Genomic DNA, 20,137 nt, shown 5'->3' on the forward strand with positions numbered 1-20,137 from the left:
CCTGCTGACCTCTCTGCAGTCATCCTCTCTGACTGATACCACTGAGTCAAACAACTGTGTTTTGCTCCTCAAGCCACGTGAGGCTTATGGAGATTAATCTAATTGGTCCAGTATTAGATTATCCACGTAATGAAAGAAACCTTGAAGTGGGAATACCACCCAATTTAAAATTCCTCTTAATAAGGTATTTCTATATCATGGGACAACCTAAAGACATTCGACACGGGTATATCTCCTCCTATATTTCAATCAGTCCTCCATACTAAGTCAAAAAACATCCAGTATTATGACTTCAATGTTTTGCTTTTTTAGGCTAAATCATTTATTTTCAATTCTACAGCTATGTCACATCTGCACCAGAAAACATGCTACATTTTCCCCCAAATCTCTTCCACTTCTTTCTGTAAGGAGAAGTTTCTGTTTTTACGAGGCACCAGCTGACAGCTGTCGATTGCACTTTTCCTAATCCACAGTAAAAACTCTTAAATGGAGTACTCGTCCTGTTAAACTCCTCACAAGGCAAATGGGGCATCTCCTCCTCTCCTCTCCTCTCCTCTCCTCTCTCTTCTCCCTCACTCTGGGGATAAATGCCATGTCACAGGCAACCACGTCAACTTTTTTTTTTCTCTCATGTTTTTCCATACCAAAGTGGGTCAATGCGTAAAACACTCCTAACTTGGCAAAAGAGGAGATGAAGAGCGTGAAGCAGACTTTCCAAACAGTAATAACATGACGGCATGGTAGTCACTCAGCACCCTCCCTCACCCCTGAAAAAAAAAAAAAAACTCAGAAAAACACACTCAGCAGCACGGGCCTCCACTTAAACCCTCCTCAGTGTGTGTGTGTGTGTGTGTGTGTGTGTGTGTCAGAGTGTGTATGCATGTATGTTTATGAGAGAAGAACTAAAAGTGAGGGATTAATCAGCCTATTTTCTTGGCAACGTGGCCAAAAAAACATTTAACAGTGAATACAGTGCGTGCTGCCTGGGTATGAACTGGGCAGTAATTAGTCCATTTTCAGAAAGCTTTAACTCTTTTCTATTCTTGGCATCATGGCTGAAATGTAAAGTGAACATGCAGATATGTACATACACTACTTTAAGTGTGTGACTGAGGGTATCACTTCTTAATAAGGCAAAGCAAGCTGCAACTTATGGCTTGATTGGTGGGTTTAGGATAAGGCTGATCTGAAGGGAAAATCTCTGCTTGTCACTAGGCTAATTTATACAATGTAAAATGCCATAGGCTTGTGCTAATAACGTTAGCATGTTGTATTTGTTTGGAAAACGTGTTTAGTATAAGTGTTTTGTCAGTGAACCTTGTGAGTTGTAATGGAGCCGAATTTTGTAACGTTACCTTTGTTAAATGTTGCTGTTGTCCCTGGCTTTATAGGAAGAGGAAAAGTCTGCTAGCTGGTAGGCTAATTTATACAATGTAAAATGCCATAGGCTTGTGCTAAAAACATTAGCATGTTGTATTTGTGGGGAAAATGTGTCCAGATAAAGACAAGTGTTTGTTTGTGACTACGAGTTATAGTGAAGCTGATTTGTGTATTTGTGTTTGACACAATCTCTATTAAGCCATGTTTAATGTGTGTTTAATCTGTGTTTTGAATCAACTAAACTTTACAGCACTTCACAGAAACCTCTGCCGCCGACCAGTGTTTTGGAGGTGTAACTGCAGAGTGATACAGACACACCACCACACAAGTATAAATGCTCACAGCGGTGTAGGCTCTGCAGCACAATTATAAATCCCCCTTAAGCATTTCGACTTAGACTACTTAGTTCTTCAACTAAAAGCAACCTGTGTCTCTGCGTTCATGTCATCCCCACTTGGAGCAATTTTCGTGGGCTGTGTTTCATAACTGTTCTTCATGGATGTAGCTACATGAAAAGAATAGTCATCCCTCTATATAGCTAGCTATATATGTAAAAAGATGACAAAGCTGTGGAAACAGCCGTCAATGACCACAACATCCGACCTATTTGAGTTTCTGACCAATTCAGAGATGCTGGGGATGATTCAGAGATCTGGAACCTGTTAAGAGTTTCTGGATAACAACTGAGCTATAAATCACAGAGCAGTAAGTTAGATCAGACTTTTAGCTACACTAACAGCACTTGCTTCTAAGATCAATTGTTAGTTTTAAACCTATTTATGGGAATGTTTACAATAAGGAAAACACACTGTGTATCATGAGATGTATCCATTAATGAATAAAAATCCACTCTGCTGGTGTAGATCCTCCTCCAAGATTATGTGGTGGAAAAACTCTTCACTAATGACTTTCTCACAGTTATAAGTGTGTGTGTGTGTGTGTGTGTGTGTGTGTGTGTGTGTTGCACTGGATCTCGCAGACGAGCTGGAGGTCTGACAGAACCTGACAGAGGACACAGCAGGGAGTCGTCCTGCTCTTATCAGGCACATGGGTTATGTTTGGACTGTAAACATCCTGCTGACTGACTGAATGAATCACTCTGACACTCTAGAATTAGAGATGATACAGAGAGCGAACCGCTGTGACACTCCAAACAAAGGCAGCCCCCGAGCTATCTGAGTCTATAAAAAACAGCCACTTGTGGAGATACAAAGAAAGCCGACTGAAAACTGTAGAAAAGTCAAGACAGGAGAACAACTTTGCTGCTACTCCTCCTCCCTGTAATCCAAACACTTCCACTCTTTTACCAACAAATCTTCAGAGCAGAGCTGAACCTCCTGATGACAGCTGATTACTTTCCAAAGTGTCTGGTAGTCAGGCTTTACAACAGCCACAACTTTACAAGCATTTGGCCAGCGGCTGGCGGTTATTTCCCCCAAACTTGAGGGGAAGCTCCAGAAGTGATGAGTTAAATGTTAAATATTCATCTTGGCTGAAACTGTAGCCAACCTCTGATGACACAGAATGAGTGGAGCAAATGTTTACCAAATACGCTGAGTAATCCCATCTGTCTTTACACACACACATAAACACACAGTCACCCACACCTGTATTTCTAACTGATTCACATGCTCTAATTGTCTCCTCATGTACAAAACACTTAAAAACACTCCAGGAGAAGAAGAAGATGATGATGAGGCAGTGAGACCTGCACAGTGTTTGGTCAGAATATCTTATGGCATGGATTATTTTGCAGATGAGAGTAGCGTGACTAATTTTCACAGTAGTACAGCAGTTTAAATGGCCGCAGATTCAGTTCGTTTTACATTATTTAAGCCAAATCAGTCAGATCAAATCATCAGGTCGAACATGTGACTGAAAATCCAGTTAACTCTCACCCCTTTGTACTAACAGAAGGGTTTCTGAAGCTCATACCACATTAAGTGTTTTATGATAAAGCTGTCACTTTCACTTACACGCCCTGGCCTTTTAGCACTTAAGGTGCATCGGTATTTTGTTTTGTTTCCATGGTAACAAAGCGAAAGGTTTAAATTTGCAGGTCAGTCTTTGTTCCCACTCTCAGCTACACCCTCAAGCTCTTGGTGAAGAGGCAAAGGATGAGATCATAAGCATAAAACTATCTGTAGCTGCAGCCCTCGGTCACACGGACAACCCGCACTATCTCTGGTGAAAGTGCTTTTAAAGTTTTGCTCCCTTATCTTGGTGTCAGCTACAGAGTCATCTTAAACTGTAGTATAATATAAGCAGTGGAGACTTTAAAAACAGGATTAAGGACTACTGCACCACTGGATGCATGTCTTGTTACTGAATGCTGTTCATTCAATTGTGTCCTGTACATTAACTGTTTAAGTCTGTTGCTTGTTTCTTGCATGTGATTTTTTTCTGCTGTGTTTGTTGTGATTTTTTTTTTTGTTTGCTCCCTTATGTGAAACTCTTCATGCTGCTGCTTTGCATACAAGATTTTGAATCTAAATGGCAATATTCTTGGTAAAATAAAGGTTAAATTAAAAAAATGTGGAAAAACAGACCCCAACAACCTATTGATGTTTCTCTTTGATGTTGCTCCAGTTTTGAGAAGCTCAGCAAACTGGACTCTTTGGACGTCACACTTTGGATAAACTACATTTCCCATCTGTCTTGGGAATGTCATGTTCTCTCAGGAGGAGCTAGAGGTAGTCTCTGAGGAAAATGACATCTGGGTTGCTCTTCTTGCACTCAGACTTTAAAGTTTTAGAGGTACGTTATAAACCACTCTCATCAAGGTTTGGGTTGCTGAACCCATGACTAAGCTTCAAACAGGTTATCATCTGTTGGGGTGCTTTCATGGCTTAGATTATTAACGCGGTCTGAGTCCGGCTTCATCTCTCTCTACCTCATTTCCTTTCGTCTCTCTACTATCACTTCCTAATGAAGGACCCCCAGAAAATCATTGTAAAAAAAGCTCAACTTTGTAGAGAGTAGCTGTATCATAATTCTAAACATAACAGTTTTAGGGCAAACAATACATTAAACTTCAATTTCAATTTTATTTATAAAGCCCAATATCACAAATCACAATTTGCCTCACAGGGCTTTACAGCATACAACATCCCTCTGTCCTTTGGACCCTCACAGCGGATAAGGAAAAACTCCCCAAAAAAAACCCTTTAACGGGGGAAAAAAACGGTAGAAACCTCAGGAAGGGATCCCTCTTCCAGGACGGACAGACGTGCAATAGATGTCGTACATCTGCCAATTGGTTATAAATGTTAGCATGATGCATATGCATACATGGAGAAGTTTTGTTTGTTTTTAAAGATTGTGGTATGAGGGGAATTATCCAATTATGCTAACCTTACTGATGTTATGTGGTCAATCAATAGCATACTGTTGTGTAATTACTGGTATATTGTTTTATTTTTGTGAAATATATACATATAAATCTTGTCAGTTTACACTGACAGTATTTTGATCAAGTCTGAGGTCAGATATATCAACCATATTCCATGTGAGCTCTTCAAAGGCCTTTACACACTGGGAGCGATTTCGTACGATCAAAGGCCTTGACACACCAAGCCAACAGTCGGCCATCTATCAATGTCGGGTCCTCTGTGACATTTGTCGCCTTAGCTTGTGCAGACTGTCTGACACTGTTGGCACTAGTTGGCCCTTGTCGCCTGTTTCTTAGCCGATACAGTACGCTGAATCACTGTTGGAGCCCATTGGTGAGTAAAGTCACTCTAACTGGCCATTCAGCTCAACACACAAGAAGAGAAACAAAGTGAGGAACGTAAACAAGCAGCTTAAGTCAAGAGGGCATGAGACTGAAACAAACCTTGTTATATTAGGTAAGATTATTGTTTTATCCATTGAGCTATTTAGCAGAAACGGTTCTTAGTTATTTGTGTTGTTGTTCCCTAGCGCATGATACATTTTCTTTGTTCTTTTCTTTTCTTCTAACTAGCTAATTAGCATCCTAAATCTATTCTATTCGTTTTCTGGTTTCCCCTTTTTGAATGACAAATACAGACTACCACCACCTGCTGCTATAGAGAGTAATTTCCTCTCACGCAGGTGTTGAACTTACATGCTAGTTGGCTGTTGGCAGCAATCTGTAGCAACTTTTTGGCCAAGACAAAGGCGCATGAGGCGACGCATCAGTCCCCTTCATTGCCACTAGTTCTTTGACATTGGTTTGGTGTGTCTGGGCCTAAATTCACGTCAGTACATTTTTTTAAACTGTTGTTTTTGTCGTAAGTTCTTTCACACAGAATGCAAATACTACACAGTGAAAATCCAATGATTTTTTTTGGGAATGAAGTCAATTTTTCTGAGCTTTCACACATCAACCAATCACGTTTTGTGGAACAGATGTCATGTCACAGCAGCATGACAATGGGTGGACCTATTGATTGTGTGTTTGTCAGCATCATGTGTTACATGACAAAGGAAACACAACTTATAAAGACAGTGAACTCTAGGATGTGTGGAGAAACATCGCCAAACAACAACACCAAGTCTCCGCAGTCCGAACCAAGATGGCAAACTTTATTACTCCTTCGACAAAGGCAGTGTATACCAGATCCACTCCTTCCATTCTTACCTTTCAAAATAAAAGCCCTAGACATATACACTGCATAAATTAACCATAGGAAACTCAAATTCACTCAAAGTGAAGCCTTTCATTAAATAGTAATTCGCATCACTGTTGATAGGAATAGTTTTGATGCAAAATATTTGCGGACAAGTACTTTTCACTTTCATGTCGTTTATTCTTCATGCTCTCGATGTGTGAAGGCCTTTCCTCTTCATCCTAAGTGGGTCATACTGTACATTAGCAAGCTGACGTTAGGTTTGTTAGTTAAGCCAGCTCATTAACTTTGCTACACAACAGTTACGCCTGGCAGCTTCTTGATATAAATATTTAGTATAATTAAATTTGAGCTTATGAAGAGCTGGTGCCACCGGCTCCACAAGTTTAGAGGTCCTGCTTGCTCCAGTAACCGTGCATGCTGTTTTCTTTTTCTCTTACCTTCTCTGCCAGCAGCTCTCGGATTTTCCCCGCCTGGAGCCGGAACCTCAGCAGCTGCATCTCCAGAGCGATGCAGCGTTTCTGCCAATCCACGCTCGCCACTCTGACAGCTCCTGACCCGCCACCGCTCTCCAACACGTCGGCCATGGCGAGGGTTCAGAGCTCTGCCTCTGGACTCAGACTGCACTGGAAGACAGAAAACACATGTCTTCTCATATATGTTTGGTCTGATTTGAGTTTGCTTTTAAAAGTGTATTGTATGAGCTTCATGACGCATCATGTTTAACTTGAATCTGTTCTTAATAAGGCATGAAATGACACGTGTCAGCCTGAACGGGACAAACGAATACTCCTGTGATGGTATTTCCTCACCGAGTCCAGCTTCTGTTTTCATTTAAAGCACAAGAGGAGAAAAAAAAGTGATTCAACCTCCTTAAATGCTCTTAGCTGACCACACTTCCCATGATTCACTGAGGAAATGTGAGTGAAACAACGATGAGTCCACAGTGACACGAGGTTAATGAATACTTCCTCTCACTTTCTGTGTTTCTCTGTGACATGTAACCACAGAAAAACATACATACATTCACGTGATCTGTATGCAGAAACAGACACACAGCTTTGAGAAGTCGCCACAGCCTGAATCTTTCTTTCCTCTTCATCCGCAGTCTCTCCACATGCCCACACACACTGAACAAAACCTCAGCAGGGAGGCTCTGTGTCAGTGGGGGAGTTGGGTTCATGCGTGCCGGCTCCCAGGCCTGCCAGCTACAAAGCAGGTCAGCACTCTGCTTTTTAGCCAAATTACCTACTAACCCAATCCCCTGGTCTCTACCTCCCCACTCCCCACCCACAGCTCCCTCGCCATGCAATCCCTTCTTAATTACAAGGCAAGAGTGAAACGGGATCCTGAGCAGCACAATGGTGTCTTTCTGCATGACAGTCCCATCACAGCGAGAGAGGGGGGGTGTCAGCTCGCCTCGGCAAAGAAAGGAGGAAAGAATGTGTGAGAATGAATGGACTGAAGGCTCAATGTGGGAAACTGGGGCGCTGAGGTTATTTTTACCTGAGGAGGATTGACCAGTGGCTACTTTTCTCGGGGCGGATACTCATTCACAAAGGTTACGGCCTGACTGTGTGAACTCAATAAAGGTCTGATTATCTTGAGATAACAATCAGCTTTGAGGTTCTAACTCACAAGAGCCCAGTGATGGTGTGTGACATTTAGCATTTCAATGAGTAAATTGAAACCAAATGAAATTACAGGGGAACTACAGCCATTTTCAAAATTCATACATGGTATTCCTACGGTCTACGAGTCTAAAAAACATTAGTTAACATGAACAACTCTCCTAAATCCAAAAATGAGAGTGCTGAAACTCAAATTTGTGATGTCACAGGGTATAAAGTCTGAAACTATTCCACAGACAATAAATTAGGAAAGATGTTATTGACCAGTGGTTCCCAACTGGTGGGTCGCAGTTCAAAAGTGGGTCGCTGGTCCATTCTGAATGGACCACAAGTGACTTTCAACCTTGTCATGTTTGTAAAAAACACACTTTATTTTGAAGTACAGTGAAATTCCGGCACAAAGCTTTCATTTTGAAGTGCTGTGTCCTGCTGTAGAGTGAGTGACTAACGGACTAGCTTGACAACATGGCCAAAAGAAAAGATGTATTAAACTGTGTGGACCTTGAACTAATGACTAGAAAGAAATCTGGACCCCATGGCTGGACCAGTTGGGAACAATTGATATACATGACACTGAAAGTATCCAGATGAATGTTCTGAGTGTATCAGTACTAAAGTTGAGTACCAGGGTACTTTAAGGGTACAGACTGAATTATGTAGGTACTGGCACCAAATACCCATTCACTTTAAATAAATGTGCCAGATTTCAGTACCTCAGAGTGCACCTAGGTGAGAACGCCGGGTTCAAACATGAGGCGAAAACAACATGAAAAGCCACGAAGCATGGAAGCCACCTAAGGAACTCCATAGCTATCTTCCCGGCCTTGGGGCACTTTCAGGCGGAGACAACAGAGCTCTTGCAGCCGCCAGGTTCAGAAAGGAGGCAGAAGTGCCGCCAACTGCCCCAAAGCCAGCCATGGAGCTCCTTCAGCCTCCAAGCAAGCCAAAACTATAACTGCAGCATCAATAGTTTTGATGTATCGGGTCTGTATCATTGCCATTTGTGATGTGTTTTCCAATTACATACTTAATCCACATTTTTGTCAGTTGTGTCTAAATAGAAAGCAAAAGAGATGAGTAGACACACGCACGTACACACACTCTGACATAAACACAAGCAGACAGACAGAGACACCAAAGAGCCGAGAAGCAGAATCGCTTGTTGACTTCAGCTTGTTCAAAAGCTATAGTTGTTGTTAGCCTATAGAAAGAGTATCACAAAAGGTACTGTTGGGTACCAGCACCGGTACTGGTTCAAACGAGAATGGTACCCAATCATAATCCATACATTTAAGAACTATTTAGAATTTGGCGTACTAAACAGTAGGGCTGTAACTGGCTCAGAAATATGTCAGGCAAATCAGATGGTCCGTTCAATACGAATATTCGACTATTTCGGTCCTTTTCTTGCATATAGGCTTTGAGAGTTTGAACGAGGTTCACCAGGATGTTCAGTGTGACCATGACATTCACATAATATAGAAAACAAACTAACTATGCTAACAATAGCTTGGATAATTGTCTATGGATCAGTTCCAGATTTTATACATGATGACATCTCAAGTTTGAGACTTACTTCTCTGGTTTCTGGCTTTGAGAGAGAGCAGCTCATGTTCACAAATATTTATTGAACTTTTCTAGGCCATGGAAATAACATATTGGAGGTCTTAATTTAGGTGGTGTTTCCCTTTAAGTGAGTTGAAAGTAAGCTTAAAAGAAGTTTGATGTTAAAAAGTTAAGCAGTCTTCACACAGACAGACTCAAAGAGCAGCCAGACACTGTCAGCAGAACAGCAGACGTTCAAAGTCCAGCAACTATAACTGCACCATGGCACTCCCTACAATTAGCATGCTCATAAATACAGGCTTAGCAAACAAATTACAGAAGTCATGCATGCGGAGGTTTCGCCAGCCGACCGCGGTACCCAGTCAAGGTTCAGCTACCGACGTCTCCCGCTCTCTCTCCGGGGCAGAACGGAGGGTATGAAGGTCAAGCAAAGCCGGACGCCGGCGTGGGGAAGAGGGGAAATCAGGCCGCTTAAATAAACCCTGCTGGGCTGCACTAGGGCAAGCCAGGACAGACGAGTCCAGGCCCTCCTCCAGGAGCTAAAACAGCTGGGTGCAAACAAGCCATTTGATGGTTAAACACTCAGCACTGCCCTGCTAATTCTCCCCGGAACAATTCCTTTAGCGCTCCCTGCTTGTTGGACGTAGGGGGGTTGTTTCAGTTCATGCCAACCGGTGCCAGGAAGCCAACTGAGTAATCAGCAAGTGTAAAGTTAAACTTTCTACCGAGCAGGATGCGGAAGGAAAGGCAACCTGAGGTTACAAAAGGCCACAACTCCTCTCTGCATCGGTGTGCATGAGGATAAAGTCAACCCCACATCACCCGCCTGTCAAGAATGAGGTCATTTACACTGTGTGTGTGCGCGCGCGTGGGTGTAGTGTAGCTTTTGTAACATTTAAACTGGAGCCATTTTCTCCCTATGCATTAGCGTAACCCTCCATTGTGGGATGGGTTATAGAAACACAGAAGACAATTTTCCACCAAGTCTACTGTTATATACAATCAGATGAACACTGGTCTCTACTGCAGTATCTCCTATTATGTTGGAAACATTCAGGTGGGGGCGGGGGGGAAGCCAGGACAACAAAAACACGCTTTCCAGGATCTGCATGTTTGGTAACACTTGGGCCACCCAGAGTGTGAGACGCACGGAGGAGCCAAAGCCCAGAACGGTGAGTCCTCTCCTGGCTGCAGACAGACATGAAGGCCCTGGAGCTTCTTCAATCTAGCTGCGAGAACTTGCACGCAGCCACGTCCAGAGCAAACACTGGGGAAGACGACTGAATGGAAACGCCACCACAACGATCCCAGCCGACAACTGCTTTCCATTGACTACACTGACAGTTATACTGTATTATTCCTCAGACTGAGTGAGATTTGATATCCAGCGAGGAGAGTTTTTATTAAAAATGTGGAAGCTATCAGAGGTCGTTATGAAATTGTTTGGACGGGACGGTGCTGTCTGTCTGGCTGTTGCAAAAAGCAGATTATTCGGCTGCACCTTTACTCAGAGGATGCAAGGAGCACAAGTGCAAGTCTCAAGTCAGTCCTTCCATTGACTACAACCTCCTTAATCACCACATATTCAAACACACACTCCCCAGCCGGCCGTAACTCTTCAGCACTGGCTTACCAGAGCTCAGACAGACACAGATGGAGATACACACTGCAATAGATTAGAAACAGACACATGTGCACACACACACTGCTGAGCATGCAGCTGCGGTGATGTAAGTGATTAGGTGGTTCAGTGATATCATCCCCGCCAGACATTTCAAATCCCCACTGTTGTTGTCTCTGCCGAGGTCCAACTTGGCTTCCCCACGTTTCGGCATCCCCCCACCTAGTCAAATAAAAAAAGACTCCCATCAAACAGCACAGGAGCATGTGTGTAAATCTGGGTCAGTCGCTGTGGATTCGTGTCAGCGTGGCAGATCTCTGTGTGTATGAAAGCGGACAAAGATAAATTATCTGAGAGCACGAGGAGTCAAGTGTGTTAAATATTGCCTTATCTTCTCCTCGGCTGCCCCGTGTGTTTAACAAAGGGGACCTCTGTCAGCCCCCATCCAGTCAAGTAGGCCTCACACTTTTGTTTAAATTAGTGCCTCACTATTTTGGTACAGCTGGGATGCACTACTATAAATACAAGCGGGGGGGGGTCTCCAACGCAGCTACACATTTCTTAACCTTTGACTCTATTCTTGGAAAACCTGGAGCGCTTGCCCTACTTTTTATTGTTATCTAGAAATAATTCAGATTCAAGAGGCAATTTTAACCAAGCAGTTACTCAAATCAGACATTTAAAGCACTGCAGAGGCCAATGCAAGTCGTCAGCCTTCTTTTAAAATCACAAATACACCCCGTGTTCATCCTCCTACCATTTATCATCTTATCTATCTTATCTCACTCCTCCTCCTCCTCCTCCAGCACCTCTCACTTTCCATCCTCCTGCAGCACCTTTCCCACCCTCCCTTCCTCCACATCCTCTCCTCCTACCTTCACCAGTGAGCAGCTCTCTCCCCAGCTCAGGTTAATGACAGGCCTCAGCAAACTGACCACACTCATTATCAGTCTCAGCCTTAAACACAGGCCCTGACATTCTTCTGAACTGAGGTGTAAACATCTACCTCTGCAGTTCTCCTGTCCTGCACACACACACACTTTAAAGTGTTGCCTCCCCTGCAGCCCTGCAGGGCATGGAGAAAAGCTTTGTTTGCATGAGTTATAGTAACAGACAGCTCTGTAACCACACATTGTGAGAGTAAATATATAAATTTTGTTCATGTTGTAGCTTGGGGAAGGTGCTCAGTTACAGCCATGGTTGCTGCTGGAGGAGTCAGATTGATGTATGGAGCCATATGATTTCTCCAGATGCATATAATGATGAGAAGAATGGAAAGTGTGCAGACATAAATGTGCACAGTTTCCTTTAAACCCTCGAAAGATTCTTTCTGGATTTACATGACTTAATATAGCTTGTTTTTAGTGCTACCACAAGGGCAAGTAGTGGCCAAGATTTAGTCCAAAAAAAGGCTACAAGGAACAGGTGTGCCTGACGTGCACGGATTAGTAAAATAGTAGCAACCGTAAAAGCGTCGGTCAGCAAAAAACAGACTTGAGACATCTCTGGAAATACTCAGCTGCAGCTGCGGCTTTTGTCCCACAAACCCTCCCGCGTCCTGGTTAAATTTATCCTCTGGCTTCTGCATTAAAAACACTGTGATATAAGGAAGAACCGAGCAGATAATCGCAGTCCTTCACAGTTTCTTTACCTTGTGACTTTGTTGTCTCTGCCCCCCTTCAATCGGCTCTCTCCGCTCACGGACACCTTCCCCGGTAATTCGTCGCACTTCGGTTCATAACTTCTTCTTCGTCACTCCGTCGACTTTCTCTCCGCTTTCACTCTTCATTCATTTCTTGTTTCGTCAGTGTTTCATGTCTTGTGTCGACCCCCCCGGTCCCGCTGCTGCTTGTCTCTCGCTTTTCTCTGGAGCACAGAGGCTTCAGTGGGACTTCACTCTCAGCTCCATTCAACAGACTCATCCCATATTCCTTTAAAGGGCCCAATGCAGGATCAAATTTCTCCAGGAGTCAGGCCCCCCTTGTGTGCAGGAGCTGCTGCTCAGGATATTGCATTAAGGCTGGCTCCAGCTTTTTTTTCCTTTAGGATGTAAACACAGTCTTGAGGACTTCTTTGAGTTAAGGGAAAAAGTCTTTTGCCCTGTAGTTTTATACACGGTTCATTTTATATTTTATATTCATGTAGTTTCCTGAAAAAAAACTGTACTGCTCTTTGAATCTAAAAATAATTTGACTATATTTTGTATTCTTAGTTTTACAATTTTACATTACCCAGCGAACATTTTTCCTGAAAAAACGACTATAGTCACCGGTAAAAAAAAGTGTTAAAAAATGTTTGAACGTTCACATTTAGACCATTTTTCACTGGGATCAAAATAGTTTAATACTTTTTTCATTTTGACAACTTGATGTTGTAACCGCATTTTGGCTGGTTGAAAAGAGGTCTCAGATGTTCAGACCAGTATCAACCAGTTTTCAACCAGAATTCAACGTTGAAATACCGGTTGGTGCTCACTGGGCATGCACCAAAACACAGAGACAAATTCCTCATAGCCTATGTGCAAACCTTGACAATAAAACTAATTCTGGTCTTGACACATTAAAGATCCATTTCAGACATGTTTAAAGACATAAAATACTGTTATTTGAACAATGGTTTTTAAAAAGTTAAATTATCTTCTTAACAAGTCTACAGCCATGCTAGCTAGTAACCTTATTTTAATAGTCATAGGTGAAACGCAAGGGAAACCTCTTCAATATTAAGAACATGTGCATTTGTCCCTCTTTAATGAAAACATGAAAGCAGAATAGGACTTTTGTTTTAACCAAATTAAAGACATTTACACCATAAACTGATGCAGAAAATACACAAACTGGTCCATTAAAACCACCAAAATGCAGGGAATTAAGTGTTTGACACTCAAAATCCTGAAGCAGAGGACTCACAATCTAAGTTTGGCATGTTAGCATGCTAACATTTGTTATTTGCTACAGTTGTTACAAATGAGATGGGAATGCCATTAGTTTCAAGTACAGTACAGGACTAATTTAAAGTTTGACCTGATGATGGTGTTTTATGCAGTGCTAGGAAGGCTACTTTTGAAATGTACTATATTACAGATAGTTATCCTCTTGAAAATGTAATAAATATTGGAACTATTTACTTACTTTCTCAAAGTTACTATATTTGATTACTTTTTGATTACCTTTCTGAGAAATGTTTTAAACTGGGCAATAAAGCTGAAAATTGTCCGGAAACAGGCTTTGCCAAAAGACGGCAAGACACAACACAACATAATGAAACTCATATTCTGATCTGCATATAGATATGTTATGGAAAAGAATATCTACCTTGATGTAAGCCCTTTGTCATCACCAATTGTCATTGATTAGAAACCAATTAATTGCATATTTTTGGTCAGTAACTGTAACTGATTACAATTTATTTTGCAATTTAATTACATGTAACCCAACACTATAGCTATATGGTGAGTAATGGGATCATTATTATGAATTATTACAATTAATCCTGACGAATTGAATGTCTGTACCAAACATCACAGTAATCCATCCAATACTTTTCAAGAAATTTCTCTCAGAACCGCAACCGTCACCCTTATGATGTCTCTAGAAAAAATGTCAGGGGATCACCTGAGTTATATACATCGTCTGAGAACCATGAGTGTCAATGTTTCATGGCAAACTGTTGAGATATTTCTGTCTAAACCAAAGTCAGTATCCTGCTTGCATGTCTACAAAATCTGAAAACATATCTGCTCTTTCTCCCTCAGTGATAAATTCAGAATCTATGACCGTGCAAGTTAAATCACAATAGGCAAAACACATTTGTGAGTGGTGGGGTCTTTACAGTAAGTCGTGTGAAGCAGTCTGTGTATTACCTGTGATTAAAAACCAAGACCACCATGAGGGAGCATGGAGAAGTCCAACTTTTTGGTTTTAAGTAGCCTAATTACAGTATGTTTGTTTATTGGCAAGGCTTGCAGGCTGGGCTTTACTGGAATCAAAAGTTGTTAAACCACTGCGTGGAGCTTTGCAACTGTAATGAATCATTATCTGGGTGGTAAAAGAATTGTGAGGGGGTAATTTGGGGAGGTTTGAGACCACACCAACAAAACAGAAGTGTGCTATTGGTCTCAGAGTCCTGGCCTTCATTCTGTAAATCTCACAAGGATTCCCTCAAATGTCAGAAATAGTTCCCAGTCAAGCTGTTTTAATCGGCGCTGTAGTTTAGAAACAAATGGGGCCTAATCAAAAAGGCAGACTTGTGGCCCTGGTGGGAAGATCGGTTTTCCTCGCACATCTCCATCTGGAACATTTTATAACGTCTGTCTGAGCATTTGAGTCGTTGCATCCACATAAATAATTCTGCTACGTTCACATAGCATAAGATACTAAGTCGTAAAAGTACAGAAGAGTGTCTCAGTATAGCAACAAGAAAAGAACATTGCAAATGTAATTATACAATAGCCTGAAATGGAACCATGGCATGATTTTTTTGCGTGTTAATGTAACAAGCATGCAGTGGTGTGACACGCCCTGCTGCGTCCACTGACTGAAGCAGTATTGCACAAATACATAGTGCATGCATGAAGACAGAATCAGACACAGACAGAGAACACACACAAATAACCGCAAGTATTCCTGTCAGCTGCCGGCCTGTGTAAAAACTGGACCAGGAGTCTGTGTGACATGGGAATAAGATCACATGTTCACATAAAAGCTCTTCAGCAACACAAATACTCTTAACTGTTAACTTAATACTGTTCAACCCGCTCCAAAGGGCATCTGTATTTCTATAGTACACAGACGTGCACTACAACGTTCCTAATCAGAAAGCCACTCTGTCATTAATATGACAGAGTTCAGAATACTGTAAGCTTCTCTTGATGTTAGCTCTTGATGTCAAATGCGATGTACTGTACTGTATTGTAAAAAGTGTAGGTATAATAAGCCACAGCTTCAGCCTACACCTGTTTAGACTGCAGAGATCTTTATGTCGATAATGTTGTATTAGCTGTGGTATTTGAGTAATTGCCTTTCTTAAACTTTACATATAATGAGTTCTTGCCTTACTGTCTCCATTAATGATTGCAGAGCACAACAAATTTCAAATTTAAATGTTAGCTAGTTAGTTTTCAACATAGACATGGACATATCATGGTCCAGTTGCCTCTGATATAGATGCTAACAAGAGCCCTGCTAACGCCTCTGCTAACATCAGCATGGCAACATGCTCATAATGATAATGCTAACATGCTGATGTTTAGCGGTTTTAGTGTTTACCATGTACACCAAGGGTGGGCAATAAAAGAGTCTGAGAAGTCCCAGGCTGTTTATAAAACATTCAGGGCAACACAGTTTATTCCACGCCACTGAAGCTGCGGTTGGTCAGTAATAATTTCGCTTTCAGCCATGCTTATTGTTGCTGTACGTAACAGTATGACGTATGTCAACAAGTCAAAACATCACGAGTATCACAAAATGAATTATTTATATGATATTAAAAATTACATTGGTGTTATTGTGAACTAGATGATATGGCACACACCTAACGTACACCATATAAGTTTAGCACGTCAGAATGCTAACATTTGTTAATTAGAGCTAAAACAAAAGTGCTGCTGTTTGGCATGGATGTGTAGAGAGAACTGGAAACAGCCTGTTTGAAGCCAATCTGACATAGTGGTGTAACCATGTTACTACAACTTCTGGGGTCATCGCATGAGGCCATGGGGCCCAAAAATACTTTTCCCATAGACTTACATTGTGAAATAGACGACTGTAAATCAGTGGATACATTTTTGGGGGGCATCACAACCCCTGTGAAATGACTCGTCTCACAGTCAGAAATGAATCCATTACATCCAATAACATTTTGAAAGTCTTGAAAAGCCAAAAGATCAAATCATTTTATCACCATTCAAGTTAGAAAACAGTAGATTAGCTGCTTGGCCAGTGGAAGTTAGCCACTCGGCTGGCAAAGTCTCTAGTGCACTTGCTCTATAACACTAAATTTGATTGTTTTTGGCTTTATGCACCACTGAGTAGCTTTCATAGGAATGACTGCAGCCCCGCCTCAAATGCTGTATCCAGGTTTCTTTATACATCTATGGTATGGATGCTAACAATAGTCTACAGCCTTGCTAGTGCCTCTCCTAAAGTCAGCATGACAACATGCTCAAAATGGCAATGCTAACATGTTGATGTTTAGCACTTACATGGTTTACCTTGTACATCATATAAGTTCAGCATGTTAGCATGCTAATGTTTGCTAATTAACACAACAACACAAAGGCAACTGTTGGACAAATTGGCATTTTGATGTAAGCTAGCTAGCTAGCACAACTAATTATTATTATTATTATTATTTTTTTTTTTTTACCCACATCTGGTTTAAGCTGTATTCCTATTTCATTCATGGCCCTTATTATACCCTGCTTGGACAATATGTAAAGTGCCACTTTAGATATCTTGAGTGCCAATTAAAAACTATTTAGTGGCTTTATATCCCTATTGACTTTACAGTGAAAATGTAAGAGCGATGTAAGTGGTGACTGGAGTGTTGTTTGTCTGTTCGCAGCACTGATACGGCTCTGGATGCCTGCTCAACACTATCACATTACCACATTGAATCTAATGGGTGTGGATTTCTCAGGGAACACTGTAACAATGCTGAGAAATACACCCTCCGCTGTGTGTATCAAAATTTTCTGATATGATTAACTGCACCTTTCAGGAGAAAAAATGCCTCCAAATTCCATCCTGGAAAAGATCTGTTCTGGAGGAGGGAGGGGTGAGTTTACAGCTGGGATTTCATCGTTATAGCTTATAGGGCTAAAGGCCCTGCCTTGTGTTGCACAATATTAGTCAGTGCCTCAGTGCTCTCAGTCAAAACAACTGGTGTCAGGCCTACATGGTTTACATGCCTATTCTCGGGCACGGCTGCCCGTGCCGCGAGGGGAGACAGGACAGTCCAGAGGGAGCTTAAGGCCAGTTTCACCAAGTGCTTGCAGATTAACGCGTGTTCTTACAGCTATTTAACCTCCAGAGCTGTGTGATGACCCAGACTGCGACCGGGTCACTGAGCAGGGATGGTTGACTCTACTGACCCCCGTCGTAAACCAAAGGCAGAGCTGAAATGAAGAACTGGATGACAGTGTATTCAGACGTCAGGCTGAGAAAATGACAAGAAAGAAAAGATGATGAGGATTAAAACCATCTGGTGATATTCTATATATTTCTTTTCAATAAACCCTATGAAAACACCAAAACCAACAATTAATTGATTCTACAAGTATTTTCTGTTCTGATACAGCTGATTTCCCTCCTCCATTATTGTCTAAAAATAATTGAAAACTCATCAATGAATAACAAATGATGCCTTCATGTACTCCTCAGAAGGTCTTTGGTGTGTTCATGAGCTTTAAGTTGTAATGTGGAAACAACATGAGTGCTACAAAGATGTGTTGTATTTTACTGATTAGAGGGTTGATAACAGTTTGAAGTGATTTTGTCCCACACTTGTTGCTGCACAAGTTCATCAACTAAAACTACTAAGTAATAATTTATCTGACTAACGCTAATAAATAACTTTTCTAACTAATCAAGCTCACTATGTGGACAGCAACTAACAGTTACAGTTAATACCTTATTACAAATTACACATGAGCAAAAAAAACATGCAATATGTGCATTACTAAAACATTTGTTACCATTAATCGAACATTTATTTTGATCCAGCATGTTTCTGTATCTATGATGTCAACTTTTCACCAAATTTTTCACCAACCTTCAACAGAGTTGTTGTTCTGCCTCTAAGGAGGCGTTCTGGAGGAACCAACAACATTGTTGATTTAAGTCTTTTCATGGGATTTGTTTGTTTGAATTGAATATTGCAGAGATGGAACCAAGTCATTGTTTTGCAAGTCACAACTAAGTCTCAAGTTTTTGCATTTAAGTCCCAACTCAAGATACGCAAATCCTCAGTCAAGTCTCAAGTCAAGTCTGACAAGTCCCAAGTCCCTAGTTCTAAGCTTTGAGTTTCGAGTACTAAACAAGTCATAATGCCCTCTTTACCAAATGTAATGCCATTTTAACAACAGAGTAATGAGGTGGGTGGCACAGCGGTGCAGTGGTTAGCATCGTCGCCTCACAGCAAGAGGGCTCCTGGTTCGATCGCAAGGGTGGAGGAGCCCTTCTGTGTGGAGTTTGTATGTTCTCCCTGTCAGCGTGGGTTTTCTCTGGGTACTCCAGCTTCCTCCCACAGTCCAAAGACATGCAGGTTAACTGGTGACTCTAAATTGCCCATAAGTTTGAATGTGAGTGTGAATGGTTGTCTGTCTCTATGTGTCAGCCCTGTGATAGTCTGGTGACCTGTCCAGGGTGTACCCTGCCTCTTGGCCAGTGTCAGCTGAGACAGGCTCCAGCCCCCCACACGACCCCTAACGGGACAGGTGGTAACGAATGAATGAATGAATCTGTAATTGTTAGAGCCATTTCGAGCAAGTCCTTCTAATTTCCTATTACTTTTTGACCTACTTCAATGCCTCACCTGACCTGGCATCTCAGGAACCTTTAACTAAAGGTGGGTGTGCTGAAGTGAGTTTGGGGTGTGGAAGATGCCATGGGGTTACAGTGTATTTGGTTAATCTTAGTTTATTGTTTGATAAAGTAATTTAATACCCCATTGACTTGAACTTAGTTTTATTGTAAAGGCCTGTTTATTTGGGGAATGTTTGTTTAGGGACCTTTTTTTTGTTTTAACACAATAGTCAAGACAATCAGTTTATAGTGTCATCCTGCAACTCTCCATACAAAACCAACGAAGCACCTGGATCACCAAACAATGAGACCAACTAAACCAAACACAGCGAGTTTATCATATCTTCTGTTATGGCAACACATTCTCACTCCGACCTTGTCACATGTTGACGTTTGGTCATGGACTTTCCACGTCCACATACGACGTGCAAGGTACCCTGGACTTTCCACGTCCACATACGACGTGCAAGGTACCCTGGGTGCATTGGTTGTTGACGTTCTGGGACGTCGTGTCATGTTCTGCCTGTTACATGCATTGTCTTCTTTCAAAATACACTTCAGTTTTCACTGCCCAAGCTCTGGATTTCGACGACTTTGGAGTGAGATCGGGCTCGTTATGGTGTCTGTGGTCGATTATTTTTTAACTTATTTGGAAGCCATAATAATAATGTTTATATTACATTTACAAAATCAATGAATGTTAAAAAATTGTATTATTTGTTTTTATTTAAACAAGTGCGACTGAACTTAATAACAAAAAAGTAGTGCTGACATTTCAAAGCATATAACACTATTAACCAGCAGCCTACCACAACAGAATAAGTT

General features: G+C 41.6%; 1 protein-coding gene across 1 annotated transcript in view; it reads right to left on the minus strand.

Moving 5' to 3' along the window:
- Positions 1 to 12,713, minus strand: part of plekhh1 (pleckstrin homology domain containing, family H (with MyTH4 domain) member 1) — a 53,314-nt gene extending 40,601 nt beyond the window's left edge. The window contains exons 1-2 of the mRNA XM_050061714.1: positions 12,442 to 12,713; positions 6,413 to 6,598 (exon numbers count right to left, since the gene is read on the minus strand). Of these exons, the coding sequence (XP_049917671.1) occupies positions 6,413 to 6,559 (147 nt within the window). The 5' untranslated portion in view covers positions 6,560 to 6,598; positions 12,442 to 12,713. The remainder of the gene's footprint in view (positions 1 to 6,412; positions 6,599 to 12,441) is intronic.
- Positions 12,714 to 20,137: the final 7,424 nt, after the last annotated feature.

This window comes from Epinephelus moara, chromosome 14, assembly GCF_006386435.1.
Source record: "Epinephelus moara isolate mb chromosome 14, YSFRI_EMoa_1.0, whole genome shotgun sequence".
Classification (NCBI taxonomy): domain Eukaryota; kingdom Metazoa; phylum Chordata; class Actinopteri; order Perciformes; family Serranidae; genus Epinephelus; species Epinephelus moara.